General features: G+C 45.5%; 1 protein-coding gene across 1 annotated transcript; it reads right to left on the reverse strand.

Moving 5' to 3' along the window:
• LOC145405753 (uncharacterized) lies at nt 1-26,115 on the reverse strand. Its single transcript, XM_080276987.1, has 2 exons — nt 26,104-26,115; nt 1-4,130 (listed from the first exon to the last, which is right to left on the reverse strand). The coding sequence occupies exons 1-2, from the start codon at nt 26,113-26,115 to the stop codon at nt 1,122-1,124; spliced, it is 3,021 nt and encodes a 1,006-aa protein (XP_080133113.1). The 3' UTR covers nt 1-1,121.
• Between the last annotated feature and the right edge of the window lie 1,630 nt (nt 26,116-27,745).

The following is a 27,745-nucleotide window of genomic DNA, read 5'->3' on the forward strand; positions in this document are numbered from 1 at the left end:
TTCTCGTTTATTTTAAAAACACATTTCAGTTGGATTTGAAATGTGTTTAAAAATGCCACAATTTGAAGGTACAGAACCATATTTTGATCAGATTTATATAGATACATTGTGCATCGTCTTTTTTAAACATCAATAATTACCTGATGAACTAAAAAATAATAATAATAATAATAATAAAAGTCTAGCTATTTCCACATTGCGTAAATAATATACCAAGCAGAGTAATGTGTGTCTAGCGTCCATATTGCTAACTTTAAAATATATATATATAAACATTCAAAAGATATAACGGTTAATGCCTATATCAATGCGTCTTTTTTTGTCCCTTCCTCAACACTTTTTTTTATGCTATTTATCTTACTTTAAAGATTGGCCCTTTATTGGTGTGTGAAGATAGATAGTTTCTAGGGGTAAGATTGAGGAGTGTGGTGTGGTGTGGTGAGGAATTTGATGTGGCTTGGTTTGGAGTGTGATAGGTGAGGAATGTGGTGTGGTGTGGCGTGGTTTGGAGTGTGATGGGTGAGGAATGTGGTGAGGTATGGTGTGGTGTGGTGTGGTTCGGATTGTGATATGGTGAGGAATGTGGTGCGGTATGGTGTGGTGTGATGTGGTGAGGAATGTGGTGCGGTAAGATGTGGTGTGGTGTGGTGAGGGGATGTGTGATGAAAAGAGGTGTTGTCTCAAAGGGATAGCCAGTGTGAAGGACGGTGAGTCAAGAAGCTACCGATTATCATGAGAGTCAAGCTTGAGTGGAAATTCTGTCAAGTTAGATATCGTAGTCAGAGATGTATAGAACTTAGTATTGCATGTGTTCATGGTTCAAATGTGTTCAAAGGTGACTGTAGTGCGTCTCTCCTACCTGACGAAGAGCCCTAACCCCTTTCAGTTCAGTCGATGGCCGCGTGTAGTCAAAGTAGAGGGTCGATGTGAATGGTAAACAGGGAGACTCATTCCAATCTCATAAAGCCTCATCGGATTCGACACAAACACGTCTTGGTATTGTTAGTTGAGGGAGTGGTCCAGTTCCATCAGGTGAGAACAAACCCCTACAGTGTTCAGGAGGTGTGTGTGTGTGTGTGTGTGGTGTCAGCGTTGTTGTAGGAATGGTGTTCGGGGTAGTGTTATTTTCCAGGATATCCCGGTGCGTATTGGGCGAAGGGAGGGGGGAAGTTAGGGTACAGAGGTGATCCTGTAGGGTACTGGAAAGACATGTCATCGTGGTTGGGGGTGAAAGTGTCCCTGGGGGGGCTTGGTTGCTCTTTCGGGAATAAGAAAAAAGGGAACTGCTGGCGGGGGCTTGAGAAGGGCGGTTGCGTGTCTGGGTAGATGGTCATTTCCAGTGGCAGGATTTCAACGTCTACCTGTGGCTGAGGCCGACGGAATGAGGTGAAAGGGATGGGACGGCGGCTCAAATCACCCCTGACCTGGTAAAAGGGGTCCGGGTGAGCCTGAGGTCCACTTGGGTAAATGTCCTGCTCGGGTCGGTAATACGGTCCACTGGTTGGCTGGAAAACGTTGTAGTCTGAGTGAGTCACCCTGGGGCTGTGTGGGAAGAGTGACTGCCGCTGTGAAAAGCTGTCTTGTCTGTGGTAGTGATGAGGGGAACTGAGCGGGCCAAAGAAAGGCCTTGCAGGGGTGACTGGTCCATGGGAATGAGAAAAGCTGAAGTCCTCTGAATATGGTGATTTGAATGTACTAAATCCATGAACGTTTGCGTGGGGAGGGGTGTTGTCAAACGTTTTCTCGTATCTGGTTGGTGGATGATAGTGAGGTGGGGTGGAGTCCATGAACCTGGGCGGGTGGAAGTGCATATCGGTGTGGTGCGGGGGATGGCTGTCCATCATATCATTTTCCATGTTATTCCTGAATGGTGCTTGTCGCTGAGGCCAGACCTGAGGCTCACTAAAAGACGAATAAGGCACATTGTCACTCCTTTCATCATAGAATACAGAAAAGCTATTAGGCTCGTTGTTGAGAGTGAAGAAAGGAGGGTTAGGAGAGTCACTGTGGTTTGGAATCCATTGTGGCTGCTGGTTGTCATCGTCATAGTCAGGGTAAGCAGCGATAGGCAGTGGTCGACCATCAGGCATCACCGAATCACCGGCAATGGAGAGAAGAGAAGGATTGATGTCATTAGAATTGTCAGGAGGAGAACTCATCACAATAACCTCAACCATGTCATCTTTGGGGTAAGAAGGAGCATCATTTCTCCCCAGTATGGTAACTCCCTCGTCTCTCTTCCCAGTAACCATCTTCATGATAGGGAACAGAATGTCCCTCAGTGGAATTGGATCATCTTGGGGTAAAATCGATTCTGATTTAGTGAAGATTTGCATGCTGTGAGGCGGATCTACAATTATTGGTGCATCATCAACGTCATATTCCTCATCTGGCATGAAAGGTTCCTCCCTACCATTCACTTCATCCTCACTGAAGTCTGGGAAGATGATGGGATGGTACTCTCTGGTGGGCGACTCATCCTCAATCAAAATCGTATCATCTTCTGGAGGCATGATCGTTTCAGGCGTTTTCTCGAACATTTCTTCCCGAACGATCACAACCTCCTCATCGGGAATGAAGTAATCGGCAGTGGGCCCACTCTCATCTTGGCCGTAGTCATCATACACAGGCTGTGCAGGCATCAAGTTTGCAACTCGCACCAGCCCGTCTTCTGATAGTGGCAGCTCCTCACCTGGCATGCCAAGGCCTTCGGGACTGAAATATACATCTTCCCCCGCCTCTTCATCCACTGGCAGCTCCTCAGCACGCCTCCTTGAGTCTTCTGCATCACCGTTAAGCTCCTCTTCATCATCTGCACCATTCTCTTCATAATACGGACCGTTCTCTTCATTATATGGACCATTCTCTTCATTATATGGACCATTCTCTTCATTATATGGACCGTTCTCTTCATTATCTGGTCCGTTTTCTTCGTCTAATGGACCATTCTCTTCAAATACAACAATACCAGGCTCTCTGTCGTCTTCCATGGCAGCTGCCTCAGGGAGGAATTCCTCCTCCTCCTCTTCGTCTTCGCCTTCTTCATCTTCGATATCATGTTCCACAGGCACGTCAATAATTGGAAGTTCCTCACCGTTAGGCTCAGAATCAGTAATTACTCTATCATCAAAAAAGCCAGGGAGCACCCAGCTGAAAAAACCCATGGGTACTTCGCCCTCAGGCAATGGCTCTTCCTCTACTGGTTGCTCTTGGTATTCCTCGTCTTGCGCATCGATAGGCACATCGTAGTCTGGCTCTATTATATCAGACGGCTGAGCAGGGTCTTCATCCTCCTCCCCATCAGGAAAAGTAAACCCTGGATCTACCCCCGCCTCCTCTTCGTAGTCCAGTGGCAGGGGTTCCATTTCTGGCTCACGTGAGAGTTCCTCTTCCTCTGGTTCAAATGGCAGCTCAGGCTCTGGTGCTAGAGGAAGACTCAGAACTGCAGGATCAACGGGGATCACTCCAGAGTCTGGCTGTCCTTCAGGGAGTTCCATGATCATCACGTCCTCTGGCCAGTGAAGCTGATCCACAAGGGCAGTTCTTTCTCTCTCGGGTACAAACGGCAGCTCTTCCCCTTCGTCTTCAGGAGGCACAGGCCCATCGACTTGCCCCGGGATCATGGGTTGGGAATCAGCCTCCACGACAACGTAATCTACATTATGACCAGAAGACACTCGCTCTACTTCAGGTTCAACGGGGAGGGGTTCAATCACTACTACGGGTTCTTCTTCCTTCTCTTCTGTCTGAGGCGAAGGTTCCACACTGATCTCTTGTTCCTCCTGCTGCTGCTGTGTGTCAGATTCCTTGGGGGTGTCTTGCTCTTGTTCTTGCTTCTCTTCGTTTTTGATAACCTGTTCTCCAGAGGGTGTGGATACTTGTCCTGCAGGGGTGGGATCAAGTTTCTGGTCCTGCACGGAGGGAGAGGCGATAGGAGAAGGAGGGGGGGAGGGTGTAAGTGGGGCTGGTGAAGAGGGGGATGGGAGTTTATCTTGTTCGTGTTCTGGGATGATGTCGTTGTCCTCTGGTTTGGCTTGCAGCAGCTGCTGTAGTAGCTGGTCCTGCGCGTTTGGTGCAGTGTCATCCAGGGGCAGGGCGGCCACGGCAGCCACCCCCGCCAGTAGCAACACCTGAAACGACAACACGTCATCACACTCACAGCTTGAGACAAAAACATTCTGTAACAACACTCATACAATCATACTCAGTATATGAAGCAAAAATATTATACAGGGAACATCTCCGTCTGCTGGTGCGAGGAGCACGCATATTTTGTCAGCTTCATGAAGTCAACAATTTACCATGAACGTAAAAAAAAAAAAAAAAAAAAAAGTATTCATATTTGCAAGGTAGACACTGGTAACGCTGACTGAGCCATTCCCTTAACACGATGCTCGGGATGCGTAAGGTAAGGACCACCCTATGTAGCTCTTGTCTAAAGCATTTTGTGTCACATCGTAAAAACAAAAGTATCAAAAACTCCTTTTATGACATGACATATGTTTTAGTGCAGTGTAATTAGTTTATAATACCTAAATCTCGCGGAAATAACCATTGCTTAAGTCCGAAGAATGTTGTTTGTTTGTTGTGCTGTGTGGTGCGATGTGTGTTGTGTTGTGGTGTGTTGTGCGGTAGTGGTGTTCTGTGTGTGGTGTGGTGTGGTGTGTGATGCGGCTTGTGGTGTGTGATGTGGTGTGGTGAAGGCATAAAGGTGTGGCCAAAACATAGTCCTGTACCCAAAACTGCTGTGAAAACAACCTGAACAATTGTTTCCATAAATATGGGTATAACTGGTAATTTTGAGTAACCAAGAGCATTAACCCGTCCAGGAAGAGCAAGCCATTTTTGACTGTAGCCTTCCTTCCTCCAGACGATTTTATTCAGCTGAGGGCGTCAGTTTTAGTTCATTTAAGACGATTTCCTTCATCTTAGGAGGCTTCAAACAGGATGAGGTAGAGAGAGTCTTTATCAACACCTCCATTAACACACGTCCTTCCTGCGATAAATAAAAATCGTCTGGCTATATCTCAGTGGCCTGGTGCTGGAGAGGGATGCCTTCCCGTGGTGGTACCAATGTAACAGGGGGATTTACTGCCCAGTTGTAAAAAAGTCCCTCATCTCCCTCCGTAACCCCCAAAGTACATGGTGGACTGCCGGAGAAAGGCGACTTCAGCCTGCAGTCCACTGGGTTCGCGTTACAGATGGGGGAAAAACAACAACTACAACTACTACTCGTACTACTACTACTACAGTGTCTAAATTTCCTAGTTCACATAAATTTTTGTTCCATAGTCCGTCCACTTTTTTCCAGCGGGCGAGGAGTGGAACTGGAATGAGTCCTTGAATCTTGCTCGTGAGGTGCATGTCGTGTGAAGGTGAAGGCTTAGTTCTTCAGTATCGTGGCCTTCTGAGGACGAGGACTGGTATTGTTATTATTATTGTTATTGGTATTGTTGTTGTAGTTATTGTTATTATTATTATTATTATTATTATTGTTGTTATTATTATTATTGTTGTTGTTATTATTGTTATTGTTGTTATTAGTGTTATTGTCGTTATTATTATTACTGAGTGAATGGAAGCGTGGCCCATTAGATTAGGCAAATTTGGGCTGCCTGGACGTTGCTACTCCTCACCCTGCCCTAGGGTGGGAAAGGAGGTGCGGATGATGATGATGATTATTATTACTGTTGTGGTGCGGTGAGGATCTGTCCGTTCTCCCCTTTGGGGCTAAGATGCGAATGAATGTGTTTGAATGGATGAGTAAATGGGGAGTGTGTCGTCCTGTCTCGGCTACCTCCCTTTCCTTGGGGGAAGCAGCCTAGGTATATATGATAGATAGATTAGTATTATAGTTGTAGTTATTATTGTTGTTATTATTGTTATTATTATTATTATTAGCAGTAGTAGTATCATTATTACATTCTTGCCGTAACCAACCCTTTTAGTTCGAGGGACCTTTTATAAACAAAATTAAATTGCTTGATAATAACAAAAATAAACCATGAAAGGACGTCGCCAGGATTCAGATGTTTAAACGAAGTAAAATAGTTTGATGGGAGAAAGAATACTGATCCGAAAAAGCGTCCACGTGCTGAAGGGGTAGATCGGGAGTGTTCCTTCAAGATGTAGGTAATTTCTTTGATGACTCCTAAGATTTGAGAGGAAGGTGTTGGGAATGGAGAGTGTTATGGCGCAGCGGGGAGTGATTGATGTACGTGTGTGTGTGTGTGTGTGTGTGTGTGAGGGAGAGAGAGAGAATGTACCTCAGTGTGTGTGTGTGTGTGTGTGTGTGTGTGTGTGTGTGTGTGTGTGTGTGTGTGTGTGTGTTGCAGTAGGAAAGAAAATCATGCATGAGACGGCCCGAATCGCCTTGGGGTCTGCTGGAACAAGACAAGGGCAGGGCAGGGTGAGGGAAGGAAGGGGTGAGGGATGAGGGAGGGAAGGAAGAAGTGAGGGGTGAGGGAGGGAAGGAAGAAGTGAAGGGTGAGGGAGGGAAGGAAGGAGGGAGGGAAGGAAAGAGTGAGGGGTGAGGGAGGGAATGAATGAATGAGAGACACGATGAGGGAAGGGAGAAGGTAGAGGTGAGTGAAAGGGTGAGGTTGAGGGGAAGAAAGGGGTGAGGGGTGAGTGAGAGAAGGGGTGAGGGGTGGGCTGAGTAAGAATAGAGTTGAGGAAATGGCTGAAGGAGTGCCTGAGGGAACGATGAAGTGAAGGAATGATAAGTAAGGAGAAGGGTTGGGTATTGCATGGCGGTCAGAGCAACACAAGGACGAGGTTGAAGGAGGGAGGGGGTTGTGGGAAGGGTGAAGAAAAGGGGGAAGGAGTATGAGGTGGGGGAGGAGTAGGGGGGTATTTGAGGTAGTAGGGGGGAGAGGAGGGGGGTAGGGGTATGGGAGGCAGGTGTGTCGGGGTGGGTAGGTAGCAATGTCATATGCAGAACTTCTTGCAAAACAGAATGACCAAAAAGACCAAAGTATAAAAAATAAATAAATAAATAAAAAGATAATCCAAGTGTCACGTAACTCAGGTAAAAATAATAATAATAATAATAGTAGTTTAAATAGGCAATCTAGAAAATATTTAATACCAAGGGCAGGTAATAATTATACGTAAGAATATTAAATTGATTCTCTTGTTAGGTAGCTGGTTAACAGAAGGTGTAAAGTAATCCAGGTAAAATCAGAGGAATTTATTACAGGTAGATAGATAGATGGATGTATGGATAGACAAATAGATAGCTGGATGGAAGACAGACAGGCAGGCAGATAGAAAGATAGATAAACAGATAGGCAGACAGACACGGAAATATAGAGACAGACAAATACATCGCTAAATAGAGAGATGGAAACATAGATAGGTAGATAGATGCGGATAAACAGCTAGACAGAGAGACAGAAAGACAGATCGATAGACTGGTGGGTAGACAGACAGATAGATAGATAAAGAGATAAAGTTTAGGGATGCTACAGTATTTACATCCAATGCTTTCCCTGCGTAACACAAAATATGTCTCCTTGATATTCTACACTTGTTTACACTCTTGCCTCAAAATTTCTGAATTGCCATGAGTTTTGACGATAATACGAATGAAAATGAAAAAAATATATATTGGATTTGAGAGGGAAATTTTTGAAAGTAACCGAATTTAACGGCTGAACGCTGATATAAGAGACACTGCCTTGGATTTCAAAATTATTCGTGCTTTTTTTCCAGAATGTAATGATTGTTTTTGTTTGTGCCTGTAGCGGCGGCAGTACATTAGTAGTCACCTCTCTCTCTCTCTCTCTCTCTCACACACACACACACACACACATTCCACCCTTTATCGGTGACGGTAGGTGATGTGCGTTTATTTAAGCCTGTCCTTCGTAGGCCGGGTACTGTGACGTGCATACGAAAATAAGATGTGTGGATGGTCATGCTTGTGGGACAGCGTCAGGATTCCGAGAGCTTGAATGGAGAGGGGATGAGTGTGCGGCCCATTTCATTAGGCATGCTGTTGATTTCTTCTCTGCCTATCGTGTTGTGTGTGTGTGTGTGTGTGTGTGTGTGTGTGTGTGTGTGTGTGTGTGTGTTCTTGCGTACGCCCTCTCCTTCCCGATCCTGCTCCCCCCCCCCCGACTCCCTCCTGTCCTTCCTGATCGCCTCCAACCCACCTTTCCACCCTTGCACCTCTTCTCTCCTTCCCTCCCCAGCCCCTCCCTTCTTCTCTCCTCCCCTCCCCTGCCCCTCCCTTCTCCTCCCCCTAGCTCCTTCTTCTCTCCCCACCCCTTCTCCCCTCATAGAATTAGCAACTATAATTATAATGCTGATTTCTTTCCTTTATGCTCTTCTGCCTTTCCCTTTCCTTCCCTTCCTTTCCCGCTTCCTCTCCTTCGCTCCTGGACCCCTCCCTCCTCCTTCCCTACCCTGACTCTTCCTTCCCCAAACCCTCCTTCTCTCCCCAATCCCTCCCTCCCACCCTCCCTCCTCCTTCCCTACCCTGACTCTTCCCTCCCCAAACCCTCCTTCTCTCCCTGTTCCCTCCTTCCTCCTTCCCTCCGTTCTCCTTCCCTATCCTGATTCTTCCCTCCCCAACCCCTCCTTCTCTCCTCAATTCCTCCTTCCCTCCTTCCCTCCCTTCTTTCCCACTACCTCCCATTTGTCTTTCCCGACCCTGAGCCCATATTTATCAAAGTTCTTAACCCATACGCAGGGTAAACGAGCCTCCCTAAGCGCCTACCAGTATCAAATACTATTTTAGTCACTCTCGCTTCTTCACATTCACGTTCATTCTTAATTTGGCCGTCAAGTGAAGAATTTTTATAAGAATGAAGACCAGAAAATGAACTTAATCCTATACACAAATTAAGAATATTTGTAAGTAAGACACCGCTTGCTTGCCCTTCCCCTCTCCTCTTTTTTTTTTTGGATGGGGGGGGGTAACCATGAAGAAAAGAGGTGTGGTCGGGAAGGCACAGTGACTGGAACAGAAAATGGAAACTGAATATAGCATTTTGGTGTATATGACGTTAGTATTTGCTCCGTAACACCGCTTCCTTAGCGATTTATTTTTAGGTGTGTCTGGTTAACATCCTACCGTACGTTATTTAAGCGGAGTATGGCCATGTTAGAAGGATTTATATAACACAAAATAGGACGGTGAGGTGTAATAAGCAAAATAAATCGCTGAGGAAGAGGTGTTAGGGAGCTTCCTTACCCGTTGCCCGTTTTCTATACATTTTACTAGGGGTGGTTCGCGTATTTTGTTGTGTTTGTAGGTACCTCTTAATTATATAGAAGGCTTCGTAGCACCTATTCCATGGCGATTTATTCCGCATATTACACCACACTGTATGTTATTTTTATCGTCTTAATACTGACATAGCTTGCCCTGAAAAACACACAAGAATAAATCGCCGAGGAAATGAAGTTAGGAAATCGCCAAAGTCACCTGGAGGACATACGTAGTGAGTAAATTCTAAAGGAAAAAATGTACCTTTGAAGTTGAGTAAGACTAGTGTGCCTTCTATACTCCCCCCTCCCCTCTCTCCCCACCTCCCCTCCCATACTCCCCCCTCCCCTCTCTCCCCACCTCCCCTCCCATACTCCCCCCTCCCTTCACACCTTCCCCTCCGTACTCCCCCTCTGTCTACACATTCCTCCTTCCCTGCTCATCCCCCATCTACACATTCCTCCCCTCTTCTCTACTCCCCCCTCCTCCATTCACACACTGCCCCCTTTCCCCTCCCCTCCCTTCCCCATCCCTTCCTTTCCCCATCTCCTCCCTTCATTCACATCTCATTCCCATCCTTCCCCTCCATCTACACATCCCCCTCTTCCCTACTCTCCCCCTCCGTCCACACATTTCCCCCTCCTCTTCTCTACCCTCCTTCATTCACACCTTCCCCCTTTTACTGCCTCCTCCTCCACGTACACATTCCCCCACCTACAGATTCCCCCCCTTCCCTGCCCCCTCCCCCTCCCCCACACTGTACCACATTCTGGAAGAGCCTGGGGCGGCGGGTTACCCAAGCAAGGGGATGGCGAGGGAAAAGGGAGGGGGAGGGGGAAGGCGGGGCAACAACGGGGAATTCCTGGCTAAACCTGTGACTCGAGGTGGTGTGGAGGTGGTGTGGAGGTGGTGTGGAGGTGGTGTGGAGGTGATGTGGAGGTGGTGTGGAGGTGATGTGGAGGTGGTGTGGAGGTGGTGTGGGGGTGGTGAGTACAAAGGAATACAAAGGAAGTCATCCAGCAAGAATCCATTGGTCCTTTCCAGGCTGTTGGTTATTTGATTAGGTTATAACGAACGTATGTGTCGTATGAGTCAAGGACAAGGATAGCACAGCAGGGGATAAGAGGTGATGTGGAGAGAAGATGGCAGTGATGTGGTGAAAACAAGGGCAGATCCAGCTTGTTATATTGGAGGGGATGTCATTTTTGTTTTCATTATCCGTCGTCGAAAATCGAGATCACACACACACACACACACACACACACACACACACACACACACACACACACACACACACACACACACACACACACACACACACACACACACACATAGTAAGTTACTGTAGTTGTTGATGGTGGTGGCAGTGGAGTTGTGATGCTGATGATGATGCAAAAGGGCGTTCAGGGTCCCTGCTTGCCCCACCCACCCACCCACCTCCGTTCCGCTAAGAGGAAAGGCGGAGAGATTAAAAAAAAAAAAAAAGTAGAGAAAAACACCCATGGATGAAAATAAAAGTGACACGGGAAGGCAACAACAACAAAAAAAGGATATACCGTATGAGACAAACCAAAAACAATTAGGGACAAAAGTTAGCCTGATATTTCACCTCTTCTGCTTCTCCCATTCCTCTGTTGGCTAATACTCCTAACCTGAGATAGGCTTGGTATATTTTTCTGTCCTAATATTGCACATCTTCAGCTTCTCACGCTCCTCTGCTGGCTAATATCCGTAAGGTGAGAGAGACTTTGTATGTGTCTGTATCTCTTATTTCACCCATTCTGCATCCCACGTTCTTCTGCTAGCTAATTTTTCACAACTGAGAGAGACTTGGTATGTTTCTCCGCCTTAATCTTTCACCTCTTCTACGTCTCACTTTCCTCTGCCGGTTAATATTTCTAAGCTGAGAGAGGCTTGGTATATTTCTCTGCTCTCTTATTTCGCCTCTTCTGCTTCTCACTTTCGTCTGCTGGCTAATATTTCCAAGCTGAGGGAGGCTTGGATTGTTTCTCTGCTCTATTATTTCACCTCTTCTGCTTCTCATTTTCCTCTGCTTGCTAATGTTCCTAAGCAGAGAGAGGCTTGGTGTGTTTCTCTGTCCGTAGGTAATTCTGATACGATGCGTCAGGCAGGAAAGCGAGAGATATGACCTAAGTATGACGTAGACACTGTTGAATAGTAGACGAATAGTTGACTAATTTTTGTGTCTGGCAGTGTGACGACATTGCCCCAAGTGTGAAGTCGAAGTAGTGAAATAACAGGCGAATTTTTGTGCCTGATTGTGACGGACATGCTCTAAGTGTGAAGTAGAAACAGTGAAATAACAGGGGATTTTTGTGCCTCGCTGTGTGACGACCGTGCCCTAAGTGTGAAGCAGAAACAGTGAAATAACAGGCGAATTTTTGTGCCTGGCTGTGTGACGGACGTACTCTAAGTGTGAAGTAAAAACAGTACACCAGCTTTTGTCCCTAACTGTACGCAGGAGGTGATCTTGAAATGGCTGTAAATCAATCTTGAATCTGATCCTAGGACAGAGGAAAGCAAGCAAGAAGTGGTCCCCGCGAGGCCATTTGCTATAGGGTAGAATTGATGGCAGCGGCACTCACACACCCACCAGCCACACCCCTCCAAGCAGCCGGCAGGAAAGATCGCCGTAAGATATAGAAAAATAGAAGAGGAATTGTTTATGGCAAAGAATGTTGATGTTGGGTTTGTTTTGGTTCTTGGTCTTGCTGCTGTTAGTTTGTTTTTGTTGTGTGTTATTGTTTTTTGGTGGTTGTTTTGTTGTGGCCTTTTGGGGGATAGGAACGAGCTGATTGATGGACAGAGGAGCCGCCCGGTTATGACAGTGCCACCACGTGAAGGCGTCCCCCTCCACCACCACACCTTCAGATTAAAATGGCCAAATCTGAAATCACTAAGCTAAATCCCCCAAATTTTTGGCGGCCATTTTGGATTTGGCGTCTGGAGGTCTGTGGTTTTTCATTTGCTTATTTATTTATTTATTTATTTATTTATCTGACGGAACTGGGCTACTTTCAACAGCCTGAATCCTAAATAGCGGTTGGGTAAAATTCGATGTGAGGTAGGAACGAGTCTTCTTGGTTACCAGTCAAGTTTATCAGTCTGACTCCACTTGGCCAGCAACTGAGCTAAAAGGGGGTTGCGGCTCCTTGTCAGGTGGAAATAAACTGACTATAGAATGTTAAAGTCCAGTCGTAGTGATGGGCCGGCCTAGGTGTGAATCCCTAAGAGGTGAGTGAAGGTGTTTGAATCATCTTAAATATACTCTTATCTACCCTTAAGTGTATTGACATCTACCCTTAAATGTACTGATCTACTTTAGCCTAGCCTCGGGACCCTGTAGCCGATTTACTTATGGGATAATAATAATAATAATAACAACAATTTTTATTATTTTTATTATTATTATTATTATTATTATTATTATTATTATTGCTACTACTATTACTACTACTACTACTACTTATACTACTACAACCATATTTCGTAACAACTCTTCCTTAGCGATTTATTCTGTACACCTCACTTATCTGTAATATGTAGAATAAATCACTAAGGAAAAGGTGCTACGAAGCCTCCACTGCCACTTAGAATACAGCTTATAATTAAGTGGCGAGTCATGGTGGTAAGTGAAGCAGCGAGGAGGGGGGGGGGAAGAAGGAGGAGGAGGAAGACGAAAGAAGGAGGAGGAGAAGGAAGAAGTAGATGAAGGAAGAGGAGGAGGGGGAGGAAGAGGAAGGAGCAAGTTGATGATGATGATGAGGAGGAGGAGGTGAAGGAGGAGGAAGAGGAAAAAAGAAGAGGAAAATGCCCAAAGCTTGCCAAATCAGGTGTGTGTGTGTGTGTGTGTGTGTGTGTGTGTGTGTGTGTGTGTGTGTGTGTGTGTGTGTGTGTGTCCTTCAGAGTGGCATCATCTGTCACCTCACACACATCAACATAAACACCACGTCACACTTCCGCCTTTACGTCTTCACCTCATCTCCAAAAATTCTCAAGAACTCTTTAACGTTACGTGTGTTTAAGATTGTTTATATTTTTCTGTTTATATTTACAGGTGGCAAACTAGAGTGACATGTAGAGTAAATTACCACCTCACTCTCTCACTCACTCACTCATTCACTCACTCACTCACTTATTCGCCCTGTTCCACCTCTCTACCCTTCCCCTTTCTCCCTCTTCCTCCTCAACCCCTGGCTTCTTCCCCTCCTCTCCTTATTCCATTCCCCTCCTCTCCCTTACCCCTTTCCTCTCTCCCCCTTCCCCTACCCCAGCCCTATCTCCCCTGCTCCCAACCCCTACCCCCTTCCCTCTTCCCCTGTTCCTCGGTTCCTGACACTGTTTTTTTTTCCCCTGACTCCATATTCAGTTTATTTTCCTCTTTGGTTTTTCCATTATCATCTTCAGTGGAGGTCCTGCACACACACACACACACACACACACACACACACACACACACACACACACACACACACACACACACACACACACTTAACCCTCCCAACACGCAGGTTATGCCACGGCCGCCGCATGCTAGTAAGAGCTCTTGCAAGAAGCTCACCCCGCCTGAATCCTAAGCTTGTGTCTCTAAATTAGGAGAGAGAGAGAGAAGGAAAGAGAGAAAAGAAAAAGCTCCACCATAAAGAAAAAGCTCCACCATTAAAGCTCCACCATAAAGAAAAAGCTCCACCGTTAAAGCTCCACCATAAAGAAAAAGCTCCACCATTAAAGCTCCACCATAAAGAAAAAGCTCCACCGTTAAAGCTCCACCATAAAGAAAAAGCTCCACCGTCAAAGCTCCACCAACCCTGCAGTTCTTCCCTTCCATCCGAGTCCCAACCATGAAAGTGTAAAATAAATGAATAAAGTGGCAGAACTCGTTGTGGGGCGAGGTTGTTGTTATTGTTGATTACCCCGGTCTGTCTGGTTGAGCAGGCCTGTCGACCACAGGTAAACAACTGCTTTTTTTGGGGCCGTCCTACAGGTGCAGTACGGTACATGCACCACGTAGGGACCCGGCGCCCTCATGTGGTACACAGCGCCTCACCAGGGTCTTTCCAGGGCCCTTCCCACGGCGAGGTACAGGGAAATATTATGAGGAGGTTTGGCCCCTGGGTGGACGCCGCAGCTACTTCGCTCCACCCAGAGTACACAGCATCACCACCTGTAGGCTCCTTCTCAGCATCAGGTGTTTGTGGTCCAATATTTGTGGTCCAGTATTTGTGGTCCAGGTATTTGTGGTCCAGTATTTGTGGTCCAGTATTTGTGGTCCAGGTATTTGTGGTCCAGGTATTTGTGGTCCAGTATTTGTGGTTCAGTATTTGTGATCCAGGTATTTGTGGTGATGAGTGAAGAGACCTGATTGCACACTCATTCATGGCCTCGCTTACTCACTTCATTACCTCACTCAGGGACGTATTGGGGGGGGGGGTGCAGGGGAGGTTCGTGGCGCCTCCTCCATACCGATTTATCCTGCTTATTGACTCTTAGTATTCACTTCTGGTATTTATTTCCATTATAGACACTGTTTTGATTCATTTACACACAAGAGAATACCTAACTTTAATGTACAGAATAAATCGCTAAGGAAGAGGTGTTACGAAATACGAAGCCCCCTGGAAGATGCCCCATGATTGCAGACTCATCCACGTCCTCGCTAACTCATCTGCCACCTCACTCATCCGCTGAATCAGTCACTCTCTCACTCGCTCACTCACTCACTCACACTCGCACACTCACTCACTCACTCACGCACTCACTCACTTACTCACTCACTCACTCACTCATCTGCTAAATCATTCACACCTTACCACTCCAGCATCTTCACTAACTCACCAACTCATTCAATCATTTAACACCTTACAACCTCACTCAGTTACTCACCAACTCACTCACTCACCCAGGTGTGCTGCTGCCTCTAGATTCATTCATCTTAACTTCCAGAGATGAATGGAGAGATAGATAGATAGATAGATAGATAGACTGACTGAATGCTAAATTGATGGATACTCATTTAGACAAAAAAAATAAAGGCATATATGAGAGAGAGAGAGAGAGAGAGAGAGAGACTCACTGAGGTAAGGAGAAGAGGAGGAGGAGGAATGTGCAGAGGTGAGAAAGAAAAAATGAAGTCATGGATGGAAGGAGTTGAGTAAGTTAGAGAGAGAGAGAGAGAGAAAGAGGAGGGAACGGAGAAGAGGGAGGTGTAGAGAGACAAGGATAGAGAAAATGAGAGAGAGAGAGAGGAGGGAACAGAAAAAAAGAGGGTGGTGTAGAGAGACAGGGGTAGAGAAAACGAGAGAGAGTGGAGGAAACAGAAGAAAAGAGATAGGTTTAGAGAGAGAGAGAGAGAGAGCAGCAATGAGACAACAGCGCCTGGGGCTGGCTGGGGTCACCGCCCTCTATCATTCTCTCCTTCCTTCTCTCCTCCCCTCCAGTTTCTCTCTCCTCTCTCCCTCTCTTCCATTTTCTTCCATTCTCTCTTCACTTTTCTCCCTCTCTCCCCTTGTTCCCTCTCTCCCTTTTTCCCCCCTCTCTTTCTCTCTCTCTCTCTCTCTCTCTCTCTCCCATTCCTCATTTTCTCCCCTTTCTTCCGCTCTCTCCCCTTCCTCCCTCTTTCTCCTTTCTCCCTCTCTCTCCCTGTCTCCCTTTTCTTTTTTGAAATTTTTACATTAATGGGAATGTGATATATAAAAGGTGAAAAAAAAAAAAAATGACAGACAGACAGCTAGACAGACAAGCCTCACCCAGTCCTTAGGAGAGAGAAGAGGTCACGATGATGATGATGATGATGGGAGGGAAGAGTGAGAGAGAGACACAACGGCAGGAGAGGAGGAGTGAAAGAAATGAAGGACTGACCAGAGAAGGAGAGAATGAAAAAAAAGAGCACAGAAGGAGATGCAAATGTGGACGAAGGTAGGAGTGAAGGAGGAAAAATGGCGGGAGAGAGGAGGAAAGAAAGGCAAGAGGGAGAGAAGAAAAGATAAGGAGGAGAAGAAGAGAGACAAAGGAGGAAAGTGGTAGGAGAGGGGAAGAAAGAGATGCAAAGGGGGAAGGAGAGAAGAAAGAAGGAATGAAGGAAACTGAGGAGAGAAGGAAGGAGGGAGAGAAAGAGAGAAGAAAGAGAGGAGGAGAGGACAAGCATTACAAGCAGAGTCCTACCTTGACCTTGTGTGAAGAGAGAGAGAGAGAGAGAGAGAGAGAGAGAGAGATTACAAATTGCCTTAACCTTGATCACTTACGTAGGAGAGCCAGTGTTGTGCATAAAGTTGAGAGAGAGAGACAGACAGACAGACAGACAGACAGACGAATAATAATGGTGATGATGATGAAAAGAAGAAGACGAGAGGAAATGCCTGTGGAGTATTGACCGTGAAAGTGGTGACGCGGTGAGAGGAGGAGGAGGAGGAGGAAGAAAAAGAAGAAGAAGAAGAGGTGGAGAAAGAAGAGGAGGAAGACAAGGAAGAGGAAGAGAATTTTAATGTGGATGAAGATGAGGAAGATGAAGAAGAAGACGTAAATAAAAATGAAGATGATAAGAATGTGAGAATAACGGCAGAAAGATGAGACTCAAGATGTGACAGTGAAGGAAGGTGACGGTGAAGAAGATTTGGCCGCGAAGGAAGAAGATGAAGGAAGCGGAGGAGGATGTGGGAAGGCAGTTAAAATGAAGGAAGAAGATGATGGAAGGTGAAGGAAGAAGTACGCCTGAGAACACCTCCACCTGAGTCACCATCATCATCACAGCCCCGTTACCATCCCGAACACGTAGCTCTCTCTCTCTCTCTCTCTCTCTCTCTCTCTCTCTCTCTTTTCATCACCCCTCCTTTTTTTTTTTTTTTTTTAGCTAAGAGTGAATCACAGGAAAAAGAGAGTGTTAACAGGCTGCGTCGACCCCCATGCTAACAAAGTACTCTCCTACTCTCCATATCATCAGGTCGTACATAAAAAAAAAAAAATCACCTAAACTTTGCCCTGATTTTCATCCTTTTGCATCTTATTTCACGTAATTCAGTGGCAGAAAAAGACAATGCTACGGCTCTACATCTTTTACATAGCACTTCTTCGTGACTAGCACCCTATTCTATCCATAATCTTTGGTTACAACTCGGCATTCAAGATGTGTAGATGCCAAGGCCAAGTTGAAGTGATAAGAGCATAGTGAGATTAAGATAGAAAAGATATGATAACGAAGAGATTAATCATTTTTTAGGCCCTCCTCCTCCTCCTCCTCCTCCTCCTCCTCCTCTCTACGTCCCCTCTTTTTATCCACCTTTTCCCCTACCTCTCTCCCCCTCCTCTTTTTCCTCTCATGTCTCCTCTTTTTCTCACCATCCCTTACTCTCCTCCCCCATCTCTCCACCCTTCCAGATCACGGGGAATTAAGAGTGTAGAATATAGCAGAGAGGTATATGAGAGAAGGGGTGTAAGTTGGGGGGAGGGCAGCGAAATGGCAGGGGACAGGGCGACGTGGAGGCGATTTTTTTGTAGCCACCCCTTACGGGATTAAGACATCTGGCTATAGATAGATAGATAGATACACTGTAGTTTCAATTCACCCTTTCCTGTAAAATATCCACGACAGTTTATCAATGCTGTATATGTGGTCCTTCTCTCTGTTTCCTGCCGGCCTTGTCTTGGGGGATAGGTGTGAGTGGAGGGCCTTCTTGTTGTTTTATCCTTATCCTCGTCTCATAAAATAGATATTATAGTTTTACCTTGCAAGTGACCTCAGAGGGAACATTAGATCTGTTGTTGATTGCTTTCCTTTCAACTCCTTTGTATTCATCTTCACTGTCTTCCTGTTTCCATTCCTTCTTCCGTGATCTTTTTCTTCCTGTTTCACCAGGTCCCCCTCCTCCTCCTCCTTCCTGTCATTTTCTTCCTCCTCCTCCTCCTCCTCCTCCCTTTCATTATTTTTCCTATTTCATCTTCCTCCTCCCTTTCATTTTTTTCCTTTTCTTCCTCTTCTTCCTTTTTATTTTCCTCCTCCTCCTTCTCCTCCTCCTCCTCCTTCTCCTCCTCCTCCTCCTCCTCTTCCTCCTCCTCCTTCTCCGAAGCTAACCGGCTGAAACAAGATATTTCCTACTGCATAATTTTGAATCTTTGCCAAGCGCCTCCTCAGATTTGTGTGTGTGTGTGTGGCCTAGACGCTGTTTGCATTGTAATGTTTTGCGTCATTCTGTTCATTTTAACCTGGTCTAAAATTAACCATCTCTCTTTCTTGAAGGCTTGAAGAGAGTTACACTAGAATACGGTGCTAGTCACGAAGAAGTGATGTGGAAAGGATGAAGAGCCGTAGTATTATTCTGCTGCTGATATAATAACCCTAGAATACGATGCTAGTCACGAAGAAGTGCCATGGAAAGGGTGTAGAGTCATAGTACTGTCTTAATTCTGCAAATGATATGTAACAAGAGATTAATACTAGAATACGGTGCAAGTCACGAAGAAGTGCTACGGAAAGGATGCATAGCCGTAGCATTATTCCGCCACTGAAATATAACAACAGATTTACCCCAGAATACAGTGCAAATCACGAAGAAGTGCCGTGGAAGTTACAATAGACTAACTAGGGACTGTTTAGCGGGCAGGTGTGAGGGGGTGTTTACAATGCTAACTGTTACGTCGGCCGCCAGGTGTCAGGAGCAGCGCAGTGTAAACAGTTGCTCTGGGAGCCATATTGGACACCTCTCTAGGCTATAGGACGTATTTCAAGCTGCCTTTTTCCATATTCTGAGTGGCTTTGTCGTGTTGTGGGTGGTTTTGTTGTGTTGTGAGTGGCTTTGTCGTGTTGTGAGTGGCTTTGTTGTGTTCTGAGTGGCTTTATCGTACTCTGTGTGGCTTTGTCGTACTCTATGTGGCTTTCTCGTATACCATGTGGCTTTGTTATATTCTGAGTAGCTTTTTCGTGTTTTGAGTGGCTTTGTTATATTCTAAGTGACTTTCTCGTATACCATATGGCTTTGTTGTATTCTCAGTTGCTTTGGGGGTTTCGGTAACACTTCTTCTGTACACATTTATTTTGCATATATCACTTTATGATCCACGTGTATGTTACTGATGCAACTTCTGTCAACCCTTCCTCCTTTCCCCTCCTTCCCCCTTCCTTCTCTCTCCTTCCCCCTTCTTTCTCCCTCCTCTTTCCCTCTCCTTCCCCCTTCCTTCTCCCTCCTCCTTCCCTTTCCTTCCCCCTTCCTTCTCCCTCCTCCTTCCCTCTCCTTCCCTCTTCCTTCTCCCTCCCCCTTCCCTCCCCTCCCTGCCATCCTTCTCCCCTTCTTCCCTTCACTGCCCTCCTCTTTCCTCCGTACCAACCCTCCTTCTCCCTCCTTCATCCCTCTCGTTTCCCTCCCTTCTTCCCTGCTCCTCCTCCGTTCCTCCTTCTCTCCCTTCCCTCCCCTCCTTTCCCTCCATGATGCTGGGGTGGAGAGGCTCGAGGCAAAATACAAGGAGAGATTCTACTCTCTCTCTCTCTCTCTCTCTCTCTGATGCAGTTTAGGATTCCCAGAGCTTGAGCGATGATTTGATGAATGTGTGGCCCATTTTATCAGGAACTCTGTTATTTTCCTACTGTGTTTTCCATATCCTAATTCTGCTGTTGGGATCTAGTATGATGATGATGATGATGATGATGATGATGTTAATGATGATGATGATGGTGATGATAATGATGATGATGATTACTATTATTATTGTTATTATTATTATTATTATTATTATTATTGTCGTTGTTGTTGATATTTTTATTGTTCTCGACACCAAGATGGCGCTTTGTGTGTGTGTGTGTGTGTGTGTGTGTGTGGTGGAGTGTAGATGTGTTCAGAAGAGGGGACGGGAGGGGGAAGGCTGGGGGCTGGGGGAGGGGAGGGGGAGGGGGAAGGGGAAGAAGAGGGGGAAGGGGGAGGGGGAAGGGGAAGAAGAGGGGGAAGGGGGAGGGGGAAGGGGAAGAAGAGGGGGAAGGGGAAGGGGGAGGGGGAAGGGGGCAACTCAAGGAAGTGGCACGCTGGAGAAACTTGCTGGTGGTGCAGGGTGGGGAAGGAAACACGTGTAACGGAGGGGCTGACCCACTACCACACACACACACACACACACACACACACACACACACACACACACACACACACACACACACACACACGTAGTAGCAGTGGTCATAATAATAATAATAATAATAATCAGAGTATTTTAAATCGTCGACCTTATGTTACTGGAGATGATTTTTCGTCTACGGTATATGCAGCCTCTTTCTCACAGCTTAGTGGCAGCATAGCACCTCTTCGTGACTAGCATTATACTCTCTCTCTCTCTCTCTCAGTGACAAAAGACAATACTACGGCTCCATATCTTTTCCAATTTTAGGCCAAGTTATAAGTGAACAGAGTATATCAGTAGTGGTGGTGATAATGGTGGTAGTGGTAGTATTGGTGGTGGTAGTGGTGGTAGAGGGATGGTGCAAGAGGAAGCGATAATGACAGAGTGGAAATTAAGATGGTAGTGCTGGAGAAAGCTGAGGAAATTATAGACTTAAGAGATGAACTAGTAATTGCAGAAGGAAATAAGAAATAGAACTAGCAATAAGAGAAGTGGTAGTGGTAGTAGTAGGAGTAGTGATGGTAGTAGTAGTAGCAGTTGTAGTTATTGCTGTTGTTGTAGCAGTGGTGGCTGCTGACTAAGGGGAAATTGCTTACAAGAATTGTGTCAGTTATTACGGTATATGCAGTAACCGTTGTTGTGGTAATGACTGGAAAGTTACACACACACACACACACACACACACACACACACACACACACACACACACACACACACACATCACCTCCCAAAGCACCACCTTGACACATACACTCCATCCCACGTATTGTCTCACCTAATCAGCTGGCCCAGTTATCACGTAATTAGCGACATTCGTTAATGAGATGAGGGGAATGACTGTAATTAGCCCCTCCCCAGCCCATCAATTGACCGTGAATTAAGGTTCCGTATCCTGTCTTAGCCCCTTCAAGCTGAGGACGTCTTTTTACCTGTGAAAGATACCAGGTGAGGGGGAAGGAAGACGAGTTTATCTTAGTCTTGGAGAGCACTTTGAAAATAAGCTCCATTTGTACTCAAGGCTTTTATTCTACACCGTCTATTTTCACAGGTATGCTTTCATGGTCCCTCCCTACCCTCCCATCCCATTTCCAGCTCATCCCGCCCGTTCCCTTGTCCCCCATGCCTATTTCCTTGTCCCCCACCGCATTCCAGCCCATCCCGCCCACTTCCTTGTCTCCCATGCCTATTTCTTTATCCCTCCACCCCTTTCCAGCCTATCCCGCCCATTCCCTTGTCCCCCATGCCTATATCCTTATCCCCCACTGCAATTCCAGCCCATCCCACCCACTCCCTCGTCCTCCATGCCCATCTCTTTAATTCCCATCCTCACGTTGTCACTCCTGGAGCATATTTTGAGCACCCTTTCATCGCACTCATACCACAAATCCCACAGCACTCATTTTCACAGGGCATACTCCCCTCCCCCCTCAGCCTCACCGCTCGTCAAAATGGATGTGTTTACAAGGGACACGCAACGCCGGTCAGGACACTATGCACAGTGCGTTTGTGAAGTTGGAGGGGCTTAATTATGATAAGCATAATAAAGTTCAAAGCACTGAGAGAAATTATGGGATGAATGACACAGAAAACACACACACACACACACACACACACACACACACACACACACACACACACACACACACACACACACACACACACACTCGTATTTATTGTGTGTGTGTGTGTGTGTGTGTGTGTGTGTGTGTGTGTGTGTGCGTGTTTTGGGTGTGTGTGTGTGGGGGAGCTTGTTTCAGGAGTGTGTGCATGTCAGTATATATATGCCTGTAGCCTGTTTGTGTGTGTGCATGTAGTGTGGATGTATTAATTTGTGTGTGTGTGTGTATGTATGTATGTGTGTGTGTACCCCAACATGACACACATTTCTATAATTGAATAAAATCCCGAGAAAATCCGTCGAACCACCCGTACACTGACACAGACCTGCACGGCATTCCACCCGCCACCGCCCCGGGCACCACCTCACCTTCATTTTGACTCTCTGTTTACTTCTGGATTTTTTTTTTATTATTATTATTTTCTCCTCGTACAGGTGTCCGTAGATCCTATTGATAAAGGATCCGAATCTGTTTTTACGATAAGCAGGTAAAAGTTAAGTATTATGGCTGATCTTTTTCCTTTTTATTTTTTTTCTCTCGTCTTTCGTCACTTTAAAATTTGATTTAATTTCGTTGTATGGAGTCTTGTGGTTGTATGTGTGAGGATAAATGTGTATACAAGCTGTCTCACACACACACACACACACACACACACACACACACACACACACACACACACACACACACACACACACACCTAAAGATTGGGAGACTTTTTATACATATGAACCTATCTCATTTCTTTAGTTTATAGTCAGATATAATTTCTCCCGTTTTTCCTCAGCATCTTCTTCACACTAAGTCCGTCACTTTTTTTCCTGGCACATCATATAAAAGAAAATAATCCTCGGAGAGAGAAACACATCATGCCTTTCTCAGTTTAAGAATTAGTTAACAGAGGGAAATAAGAAATAGGAGCGGTGAAATATTAGGGCAGAAAAACATACGAAGCCTCTCTCACCTCAGGAATATTAGCTACTAGCAGAGGGAGGTGAGAAGGAGATGAGGTGAAGTATTACGGTAGAGAGACATACAAAGCCTCTCTCAGCTTACAGAGGGAAGTGAAAAGCTGAAGTGGGGAAGGAAATGAAGCATATAAAACCTCTCTCAGCTTAGGAATATTGGCTGACAGAGGGAAGTGAGAAGGAGATGAGATGAGATGAAATATTAGTCAAGCGTCTGCCCTTTTATGCACACAGCTTTGATCCATGGGTCACTCTCTCCACGCTGTCGGTCACCTTGAAGTCTTGAACCTAATTAGCCTTCCTCACGAGAAATCAGCTGTGGAAAATACGAAAGAGGGGAAAATCTTGACTGAAGGCCTTGCATGATGTACAGCCGTGAGGAAAAGTTAGTCGACACTCTTCTGCAATGGAAGGTGTTACATGGGCTATATTTGTGTGACTGCAATATGAAGCGCAACAGAGGAGTATGTGATGGAAGGATGTTTTCTGTCGTTTGGGGAGGACTGGAAATATGGAAGGCGGGTCATAATGCTGGCCTTGGATTGTCGATGAACTTTTGCGCATGCCTGTACACTCAGACGCAAAAGTTGGCCTACTATTCCACCGCGTGCACTTCACACTTAAGATTGATATTATGTCCGTCTTTCCTCCATGACGCATTACCCCAGGGGAGGGAGGAAAAGAATACCTCCCCAGTATCCCTGCTTGTCGTAAGAGTCGACTAAACGGTGCCTTTTCGTCTCCAGTCTTTCTCTTCTTACTGCTGTCTTCTCCTCTTCTGCCCTACCTCTCTTCTTGATATTTCCGTGTTTATTCTGACCTCTTTTTTCCCCTCTATTCCTGTCAGGTTAGGCATTTGGTTTCATGACATTAATAGTTGAAGGACTTCCCATTGGCATTCCATATCCTTCACCTAATTTAAAATCTCCCCTTTCTTTTCTGATCATCCTCTGCCGTGTCCTCCCTACTCGTTACTATACCTTCAGATCGTAACATTGTGCCATATAATCTTTGGTGTCTGGCACTTGGATGTCACTCACCCACTCACTCACTCACTCACTCACTCACTCCTTGACGCATCATATCAAAGCAAGCCATCTGTGGGCAATGAAATAAGCCAAAACTCTCACGGATATGGAATAGTAGCCAGAAGAGGAAAGTGAGAAGCCAAGTAGAGAAGGAGAAATACTGTATGTGGCTGTTTTTCTTTCTCTCTCCTTTTTTTTCTTTTCTTTTTTTTTCTTTTAGGAGTATGCAGGTCACGGTCGCAAGCATGGACTGTAAGAGAGGATTTGTATAATTTTAAATATTTCTGAAGATAATATTACACGATACTGGTTGACGAATAACACTGGCAAAATAAATGATTAAAAAACAAAAGGCGACTATTGCACGTAACTGACAGGAGAAATGATTGTGGAATATCACTGATTTTTGTTCCTTTCGTCTTTCAGTGTTTGTGTTGGGTCATGGCCGGGAAGATGAGGGTAATAATGATGATGATGATGATGATGATGACGATGATGATAATGGTGATGATGACGATGATGATGATGATGATGATGATAAGGAGGAGGAGGAGGAGGAGGAAGAAGAAGAGGGGAGGAAAGGAGAAAGATGATGAAGATGACACGGGAGATGATGATGCTGATGAACAGTTTCCGAATCATACGAGTTCTGTGCAAGCATCTCACACACACACACACACACACACACACACACACACACACACACACACACACACACACACACACACACACACACACACACACACACACACACACACACACACACACACACACACACACACACACACACACACACAGCTATACTCATTATATATTTTCTCAACTTTCTACACCTGAAGAAGAATGCAATGCCGGCGGTGAGGCGTTGCTAGGGCAGGTAAAAAAAAAACACACACACACGTAAAAACATATAAAAACACACCGGCGTTTGACCCTCACTACACACACACACACACACACACACACACACACACACACACACACACACACACTACTCTCATCACTTTAACTTGGCCTAAAATCGCCGTCTCTCCATCGTGAATTTTGAGCTAAAAATTATACTACAGTCTTTTCATCTTATACTGGCTTAAATTTTGGTCCTTTTGCAGTTTTAATATTATCAGGAAGTTCCACATTTTTCCTTAGCACTTCTTCGTGACTAGCATCATATTCTAGAGCTAATTTATTGCTACAACTCCGCATTGAAGATGGGGAAGTGTCAATTTTAGGCCAAGTTTGAGTAAAAAGGGTATAGACATCAAGAAATAAGATGGAATGAATGTAGAGTCATGTTTTCTTATTCTGGCATCGAGGAAAGTGAAATAAGCTGCAAAAGGACGAAAATTTCCGCCAAGTTGAGGTGAACAGAGTATAGAAAAATAGCCACAGTGAATTGAGTGTAGAAATAACTAGCAGAATAGAAATTACAGCTAGTTGCGTTTGAGAGGGAAGAAGGGTGTGGGCAGGGCACGTAAGAAAGTCACCGGCGTTTGAATCTCACTAGTCACATACACACGCACACACACACACACACACACACAAAAAAAAGATTCACAAACACCACAAACACGGTAAATCAGGGTGTAAGTAAACAGCTGGGTGTAAATAAGTGGCAGGGTGTAAATATGGGTTGAAGGAAGGGCACGTCTAGGGCAGGTAAAAAAACACACCGGCGTTTGAATTTCACTAGATGCATAAAACACAAACACGATAAAACACACTAACTCAGTGTATAAATTAAAAAAAAACACAAATCACAAACACGATAAAACACACTAACTCAGTTATAAATTTAAAAAAAAACATAGAGAATTGAACTTTATGCAGAGAGAGGGTGACGCTGGAGCAAGTAAATATGCACCGGTGTTTGACCATCACTAGACAAAAACACAACACAAACACAAGTACAAGTATTTCACTTTAAATCCGTCTGAAAATAAGGAGTAGAGTAGACATTACAGGTAGATGAGGTAGAGAGACGAAGGGGGTGTTATGGGTGAGGGGAAGAAAGTAGAGATTAGAGATAGGTGGATTAGAGAGAGGAGGGGAGTGTTATAGGTGAGGGGAAGACAGTAGTAGAGATTATAGATAGTTGGGTTAGAGAGAGGTAGGGGGTGTTATGGGGGAGGGAAAGACTGTGGCTTGGGTGGCTTGAGACTCACCAGACTCCTCATGACTCCTTGGCTATAGTGGTTGGCTGTCTCTCCCACCCCCACCTATTTATATACCGGTACCCCCTCCGCAGGGTTGCCGCTCCTCACCATACCCCTCCACCACATCACCGTAATGTTTGGCTTGGAGGAAGTATCAGGTAACCATTTAACCAACATTCAACCAAATCTTAACCCACATTCAACCAATTTCTAACCAACATTCAACCAGATTTTAACCAACATTCAGCCAGATTTTCGCCAACATTCATCCAGCTTCAGCCAATCCAGTATCATCCTCATTCCATCCCATAACCATACCGTAAATCAAAAAAATCATTCATCCGTCTTTCAACCAGCTTTTCATCCACTCACTTCCAACCCTGAGCATGCCATCATCAACTCACCATTACCTGTCAGCCCAAAGCCATTCAGTCATCAATCCATCATCAGCCAACCTTCCACAAACCATCCAGTCATCAAACAACTATCCACAAACCATCCCATCATCAACCGTCCATCCACAAACCATCGCATCATCAACCAATCATCCACAAACCATCCCATCATCAACCAACCATCCACAAACCATCCCATCATCAACCAACCATCCACAAACCATCCCATCATCAGCCAACCTTCCACAAACCATCCCATCATCAACCAACCATCCACAAACCATCCCATCATCAACCAACCATCCACAAACCATCCCATCATCAACCAACCATCCACAAACCATCCCATCATCAACCAACCATCCACAAACCGTCCCATCATCAACCAACCATCCACAAACCGTCCCATCATCAACCAACCATACACAAACCATCCCATCATCAACCAACCATCCACAAACCATCCCATCATCAACCAACCATCCACAAACCGTCCCATCATCAACCAACCATCCACAAACCATCCCATCATCAACCAACCACCCACAAACCATCCCATCATCAACCAACCATACACAAACCATCCCATCATCAACCAACCACCCACAAACCATCGCATCATCAACCAACCATCCACAAACCATCGCATCATCAACCAACCATCCACAAACCATCCCATCATCAACCAACCATCCACAAACCATCGCATCATCAACCAACCATCCAATCATTAACCAGCCATCCACTCACCGAACTCCAACCAGCCTTAGTAAAATAGGTGAAATAGGAAAAGATATCAGCCCCCCCCACCACCATCACCACAAACTGCGTCTTCTTCTGAGTTACCTGTGCTGGATAGTGATGATGGTGGTGGTGATAGTGGTGGTGATCATGGTGGTGTTGATGGTGGTGGTGGTGGTGACAATGATGATGATGGTGGTGATGGTGATGATGATGGTGATGGTGGTGGTGATGGTGATGATGGTGGTGACAGTGATGATGATGGTGGTGGTGATGGTGATGATGGTGGTGACAATGATGATGATGATGGTGGTGATGGTGATGATGATGGTGGTGGTGGTGGTGATGGTGATGATGGTGGTGACAGTGATGATGATGGTGGTGGTGATGGTTGTTCTAATGATGATGATGATGATAGTGGTGGTAATGATGATAGTGTGGGGTGGTAGTAATGGTGATGATGATGATGGTAGTAATGGTAATAGTGATGATGTTAATGGTAACTATGGTGGTAG

Source organism: Coenobita brevimanus, chromosome 8 (assembly GCF_032717465.1).
Source record: "Coenobita brevimanus isolate Jiangsu-jjx chromosome 8, ASM3271746v2, whole genome shotgun sequence".
In the NCBI taxonomy this organism is placed as follows: domain Eukaryota; kingdom Metazoa; phylum Arthropoda; class Malacostraca; order Decapoda; family Coenobitidae; genus Coenobita; species Coenobita brevimanus.